At 39.1% G+C, this 7,314-nt stretch overlaps 1 protein-coding gene across 2 annotated transcripts; it reads left to right on the forward strand.

Moving 5' to 3' along the window:
- CDKN2C (cyclin dependent kinase inhibitor 2C) lies at window positions 1-5,986 on the forward strand. 2 transcript variants are annotated; one of them, XM_063105482.1, is made up of 3 exons: window positions 1-1,191; window positions 1,656-1,795; window positions 5,233-5,986. In XM_063105482.1, exons 2-3 carry the CDS (start codon window positions 1,667-1,669, stop codon window positions 5,608-5,610), a joined length of 507 nt encoding a protein of 168 aa, XP_062961552.1. In that variant the 5' UTR covers window positions 1-1,191; window positions 1,656-1,666; the 3' UTR covers window positions 5,611-5,986. The 2 variants fall into 2 exon arrangements, with proteins under 2 accessions (XP_062961552.1, XP_062961553.1); XM_063105483.1 differs by lacking the exon at window positions 1-1,191 and adding an exon at window positions 1,291-1,312.
- The last annotated feature ends 1,328 nt before the right edge of the window (window positions 5,987-7,314 follow it).

Here is a 7,314-nt window from a genome sequence, read left to right on the forward strand (position 1 = left end):
TCCTTAAAACTCTGCCGTTAAAATGGGGGCGGGTTTTTCAACTCAAAAAGCGCTCAATTTTTTTCTTTTCAAAAAAAGCTGATGAGGTCGGAAAAAAGGGAGAAGAAACCGGCACCGTCTCTGCAGAGGCAACAGAAGCGGCAATTGTCTCAGCGAAAAAAGCAAGGGAGGGAGGAAAGGAAAAGAGCAGAAAGGGGGACAACGCTCAAGCAGGGGTGAAGGAAGCAGGGACCGGCAATTTGGGGGGACCAGCTACAAAAGAAACTGTCACTGGCAACGCTGTGGCTCAGGAGGAAGCAGTGCTGCCCAGCTCGGCTCCAGGGCACAGCGGGGACGGCCGCTGCCCTGTCGGCGGCACAGGCTAGGGGCACAGGCCGGGGGACCGCAAGGGGCTGGAGAAGTGGCACAGGGCGCCGAAGCTGCAGGGCTGTCGCCGAGAGGACGGCCGGCCTGCCTGCGCCCTGGAATTGTGGCGACTCCCCATACTCAGAGCTTGGCCTGCCTTTCCAAGACCCTCCTCATCTCCAGAAGCCCCCCAAAAACTGGGAAAGGAAGGAAAGGACGGCGGCGGAGGGAGCTCGATGAGTGCTTACACTCGAAAGCCTGAGCTCGCTCGGTCCTAGGCGGGAAGTTACCGGTGGGCTGCCCTGTGCAGCCGCGATGCTGCCGCGAGCTGCCCCAGCGGCCTGGGTCCCATAGGCGCTTCCCGCATCGCTCTCCTCCTTCCTCAGGCTGCCGGGAGTACGGGACTCGGTGGAGCCGGCATGACAAGGTTGTCGGGGTCCCGCCGCGCGTCCGGCAGCCTCCGGAGACGCGCTCCGAGCCGGGCTCCCACGGCCTCTGAGGCTCGGCGGAGCTGCGGCAGCCCGGCGGACGGACTCCGGAGCCTCCCCGCTCAGCGTTAGCCCGCGGCTCGGCCCAGACACGACTAAAGGCTCCTCTGGAGAAGTTGAGAGCACTGGGGAGTCGTTACGAACTGTAATTTGAGGGCCACAGAACTGCTGCTCCCGTTTGCCTTTGGCGATCATCTTTAACCCCCCGGAGCACGTCAGCATCCAGCCATCGCGGCGCTCTCCTAGAGCGGAGGACTCAGGACTACCCCTTCGGCGAGACGGATGGAAACTGAGCCCCTTCGAGGACCTGCCCCTGCAGTTCTGGCTCACGCGGCTCAAGTCACCATCGTGAGCACGGGTGGGTTAATGCCTTTTCTCCCCCACACCCCGCCCCCATGTCTTTTCTTCTGCGGTATTTTCTGCCCTGCTCTAGTCCCTTAAGTCTCCACACACATTCCTCACAGCGATCTATAGCTTAGGTACGTGACAACTCTGCCTACATCTTACGTCCGGAGTAATTAACCAGGAATGTATGTGCGTTTGTGCGTCTCTATGTTGAATCACCAGAATTCTTCATAGGGGTTAAGCTAAAAAGCGAAGAGAGGAGCCCCTCTCCAATGGCTCAGTTTTGCTGAATAATCACGTGTGAATCGAGGGGCGGGCTTTTGGCAGGCAGATCTTACTAGTATTTACTACCAAGCTCTACTCCAGATTAACCATCCCAGCCCTTCTGTCAGTCTCCGATGCCATCATGCAGCCTGGTTAGGAGCTAAAGAAAGAGGAAAAAGAAAAACAACTAATTCATCTTTTCCCGATCGTCAGGACCCTAAAGAATGGCCGAGCCTTGGGGGAACGAGTTGGCGTCCGCCGCTGCCAGGGGGGACCTAGAGCAACTTACTAGTTTGTTGCAAAATAATGTAAACGTCAATGCACAAAATGGATTTGGAAGGACTGCGCTGCAGGTTGGTATCCAGAGGTGGGGAAAACAGGTCAATAATGTTGCCTACGTGACCCGGGTTTCTAGAATGACAGCTTTTAAGCTTTCAGGGGTACAAAATTTCACTGTTTTTAAACCTATTTGGTTGCCATATTTTATATCTTTAAGTGGATCCAACTCCTTAGAATGACGTACTTTGAACAAACTCGTCAAATCCAATAACATCCTCGATATCAAGTGGGTTCCAGATTTGGTCTTAATTTTTGGAATGTTTTTGTGACAGTGGAGATTTTAAAGTAGTCATAGCAGCGCCGAGGTTTGTTTGTTTTGTTTTTATTTTAGACAGCTCTGTAAACACATTATTATGGTTATTATTTGAAGTAAATACACTGCTATTAGTGGTTTCACGTACTTAGCCCCCAATAATTGACTTTAACGTTAATTTTCTTGACTACTGGCAAGGGTGTTTTTCCTTAAAATTCTTCAAGTTTTGACAAACGACCTTTCCTCATTTGGAATGGGTGGCCTGGGCACCAGCACCGGGACAGGATGTACATTTCACAGTTAATGTAATGCCACCCACCCATTCAGGAGTGAGGAGGAATAAAAAGTTGTATTTTCTAATCAGAGTTCAGCTGCAGTTTTTGTCTCTGCGGTCTTGCCGTGGTATGCTCTAATTTCAGTAATTAAATTTACAGTCTACAATTGACACATGTTCAGCTGCCAATTTGTACCTGATAATTTTTTTCCTCTTCTGAATATTATCATGTAACTTAGTTGAAACGCTTAAAAACAGGAAAAAAATGGCAAAGTAGTCTGAAATAGTTGCTTTATCAGAGTTCTGATGATATTCTTATGAGGTATTCTTGTTTAGAAATGCAATACTTGAAGCTGTTTTTGAAAACCTTATTGGAGGGAGGGTTTTTAGAGGGCTTTGTTTCAGTTAGGAGAATTAGATATTTAAGTGACAGGAGATATACTATTAACAGACAAGTCCATACAGTATATACATTTTAAATCAGAATACACTGGCCTTTCAAAAATTTCAGTTTTGAGGAAGTTTATGCATTGTTACTAAATTATTTATCTTCCTGTTTCAGGTAGATTAAGTAGGGAAAGGATTTTTTTTTTCCTTTTCCACCTAGTAGTTTTGAACAGGTTTAGTAATCATAGCAAATGCCACAAATTTAATATATTGAAAACTCAAAAGATTACATAAATCTCACAAAGAATAAGCCATTTAACCCATGTTCAGAATAAGATTTTACAGTACTTTGGACGAACAGGAAAACTACGAGATTAATACTATTTTTTTAAAAGTTTCGACAGACTTTTTTTTTGACAAATAAATACAACTGCAATCTTGTTAATATAAAACATACTTATCAAGATACTAACACCCACTTATTGTGGCTTAGTCCCAGTATATATAATGAAACACACACAAACAGGAGTCTCAAAGCTTATTTTCAGTATGCATAATCCTGACTCTGAGGTTGTATCATAACACAAGAAAGAACTTTCTTCAAAACCATTTCCAATATTACTATTATTTCCTATGAAAGATGGCAAATTTTCTTCTACAGTTATGTTTATTTAATTCAATTGTTAAAGTTTTTTCTCCTTTCCTAGTGTACGTTTTTTCAATCAGGATAATGTCAAAGGCCTTAATCGTCTGTTTGCTTTATAAAGATCCAAGGTGTCTGTCTCTTATTTTCCTCATTCTAGGTTCTTAAACATGACTGAATCTTTAGAGACAGTTGTGGCAAAAATTAGATTGTATTAATTTTTAATAACCAAAAAGTATATTTAATTGAAGTTCTTGAAAAATAAATTATGTGCCGTTTTTATCACTGCCCCAAAGGAAGGGCTAAAAGTCAACAGGGTTTTAACAACAGGGAAGCTTAATGTCTTGATCATCTCTATACTTGGCATTTATAAAATGTTTATTCTAGATATGTTTTATATTACTTAATTTGTGATTGCTTTTAAAACAAACATTTTAAAGAGAGAGATCTACTTTATATGTGTTTTCCAATGGATTATCATTTAATTTTATAAGCATTGGGGTCTACTATACAACCTATTTATTATAAATTTAGATTATTATGAATATACCTAAATGTAAATGAAGCTAGTTAAAATGCTGAAAAATTTCTGGCATGTTAATAAGAGTAATATTTTTCACAACTAAATTATATATATTTTATTCTTGCATGCTGCTCTACAGATATTTTTAAATTATGAGGGACTAATAGAGAACTCTTATGAGAGTGAAATATATTCAAACAACAGTAGATAAGTCTTTGTCATGTGAATTATTTGCATGTAATAGCAAATATTAATACCACATTCAGACTTTTAAAATTTTGGCAGTTTACAAATAGCTATTCCTAAATGCTTGATAATAACTGCAAAAGGAAATAAGATAAGATCACCAATTGATTATTAAATGGGCTCAAACCACAAGACAAAGCTGTCCGTGTCCTAAAACCCTCGTTTAATATCTTATTTTTTCTTATTTTGCTCACTTGAAAATCAGGAGGCTAGTTAGAACTTTGAGAAACAGTGAAGTAACATAATAGGATGACTGTTTCATTGTTTTCAAGAACAGTTGCCATACAAATTTCCTTTCTAATACAAGGCATATAATGAACTTGGTTTTAGATAAATTGATATAATAAGCAATGTAGAACAGTTATTTATGTAACACCTTAATAATCAGTAACATTTTATAACTTGTAGGATTCTAAGCACTGAACACACCTAGTACCCAATATTAAATAACTTGCCAAGAAAAACTATTTTTAAAAAACACTCGGAAATTTGAGTCTATGTCTATTTGCAGGAAACTTGTGAAAATTAATCATTTAAGAAAATATCAGATCTAGATTTTTAACTGATCACTTTTACACTAGGTGATAGAGTTTGAATGTGTTGAAACACTTGTTCTGGGATTTAAAGAAACTCACCATCCTTATTTGTTTTTAGTATCTATTTAGAAAATCAATTTGACCCACGTTTGATTTTCCAAAATTAATACCCCAGGCACATTTTAAGAGCATAAACAAGCGAATAGAAGGAGATGCTTACTTATATCCCAAATTCCATTTTTTTATTTTAATAAAGTCATGAAATTGCACAACTCTTGATGGGAGATAGAGAACTGAGTTGTCAGTAAATTTTATATAAGTTGCACAAATACTATTTTATTGATCAATTTAACCTACTTTGGGGCCCATTTAAAATATTCCATCATAGAAGCTCAATTTTTAGAAATTTTCTTCTACGTTTACCTACTAGTACTTTCCTGCAACTGAGCCCTTCGAACTCCATCTTATGGGTCTTCTCCAAGCACTCCATCAAAAATAAAGTTGCATAAATAAAAGGACAGATAGATATTTTAAAATATTTCTGTAGCTGAGCACTTGAAGGACTCTACCGTTTTTACTTCTTTTCTAGGTTATGAAACTTGGAAATCCCGAGATTGCCAGGCGACTACTACTTAAAGGTGCTAATCCCGATTTGAAAGACCGAACTGGTTTCGCTGTCATTCACGATGCAGCCAGAGCAGGTTTCCTGGACACTTTACAGACTTTGCTGGAGTTTCAAGCTGATGTTAACATCGAAGATAATGAAGGGAACCTGCCCTTGCACTTTGCTGCCAAAGAAGGCCACCTCCCGGTGGTAGAGTTCCTTGTGAAGCATACGGCCAGCAATGTGGGGCATCGGAACCATAAGGGGGACACCGCCTGCGACTTGGCCAGGCTCTACGGGAGGAATGAGGTCGTTAGCCTGATGGAGGCAAATGGGGCGGGGGGAGCCGCGAATCTGCAATGAATGTGGAGGGTTTTTCCGCATTGCCTCTACTTTGTCAGTTAATTGATTGGCGTTCCTGACTCTTTTAATGTCGTTTGTTAAAATTCAGTTTTGTCCTATTTTAAAGAGCTAGCTAAATCTTCTGAGACTTCATAAGTGGAAGCCTTACCACAGGTTCATGAATATATTTAAGCAACATCTTTTTCACTTGCAAAATCCTGAGTTCTAACGTGTAATTGCAAATAGCATTGACTTTCTTCTGAATATTTTATCTTTCCTTGACTTTCCTTGCTTTCCCCCTTTGCCAATCTCAATGCCCAGCTTGGAGACTTTGTTTTTAAAATGGTTTGTCCTGATGCTTTTTTTTTTTTTGCTTAATTAAAACACTTTCTCAAAACAGGACAACATTTTTCTCTGTGATTTTTCACTCCTCTATAACCCACATACAACTTGCCACTTGCTAAGGACAACTGTACTAAAAGTTCATGATATTCTAAGTTTTGATGTTAGATAAAGTAGATAATTGGAAAACTAGACTTTATGTTTATGATTCATTTATTTTTTTCTTCCTCTCCCGCTACCTCTCCCCCCAACCCCAGAGATTTTACTTGGTGCCTAGTATTTCTGCTTTAAAACAAAAAGAAGAACATTTTTTGAAAATCAAATCTGAAATTATTTCAGTGTAAATTTCTCCTAATGTTCACTCTTCTCTTTTTCTCAAAGTTAAGTCAAATAGTTGGACAGTTTTCAGAAGTAGCAATCTGAAAACAAATATATGTTAGCTCTAAAAGCTAGTTTTAAAAGTGAATGCCACCTTAAAAGTGCTATTCTTTAGCTGATCGTTTTAATCACAATATGAAAAAGTTGGTTAAATAATACATTTCCCAAAAGTATACCATAAGTGTACTAAGTGTAACACCAGCTTTTTCTCCCTGAATGTCAGAAACTTAATGTTACAAACTGTTTAAGTATTAAGAGGAAACAAATACCAATTTTTAGGGGATAAACTCAGCAGAAAAAAAAATGTGTAAATTACATATAAAGGTCATAACTGTTTTAGGGTCTGCAGAATGAAAAATACAGAAATCTTTACAATAAAAAAAAGACACTCCAACATGTGGTAGTTGATTTCCACAAAACTGTTTAGTAAAGGAGTATAAAACCTTTTAAGGAACATTTTAAGCTAATTTTGAAGGAAATAGGAATACCAAATTTCCAAGAGGATTTTCCATCATCTACTACTTACTCTGTCATTTTAATTAAGATTTTTGCCAAAGGATTTCAATGCAGTTAACACTTATAAATTTATAAATACTTTATTCATCATCTCCGACATGAACAAAGATGTTTTATGTGAAAGTCCCCTCCTTCTGCTTCATAAGCTCACTGCCCTTTCTCCAAAAAGAACAAAATACTTCAAGGTTTATTGAAGGACATGGTTCTAATGCCTGCCCTAACAAGGACTGGAATGGTTGCAGGAAGTGGTTTTTGATCATTTATTTTCCTTGATAGTATAAAAGTATATAGGAGGAAAAAGCTTAATCCATTTCATTTTGCACTAAAATTCACATTCCCTAAGTGCAACAAGTTTTACTCCTGCTACCTTTAACCACAAGTTACTGAATAAATTTATTTTTGATCGCAACATGAAATTAAACTTAAAACATTTATTTCTTTAGAAAAAAGAAATTGAGATGGTTTTGAAAGAAAATGCTGTATTTTGGA

The sequence above is a fragment of the Cynocephalus volans genome, chromosome 8 (assembly GCF_027409185.1).
Source record: "Cynocephalus volans isolate mCynVol1 chromosome 8, mCynVol1.pri, whole genome shotgun sequence".
Lineage (NCBI taxonomy): Eukaryota > Metazoa > Chordata > Mammalia > Dermoptera > Cynocephalidae > Cynocephalus > Cynocephalus volans.

Bases quoted from the DNA above. Each gene is read 5' to 3' on its own strand.
- CDKN2C (XM_063105482.1), top strand. From the start codon at position 1,667: ATGGCCGAGCCTTGGGGGAACGAGTTGGCGTCCGCCGCTGCCAGGGGG. The intron at 1,796-5,232 runs GTTGGTATCCAG...CTTCTTTTCTAG, and splicing joins TTGGAAGGACTGCGCTGCAG to GTTATGAAACTTGGAAATCC.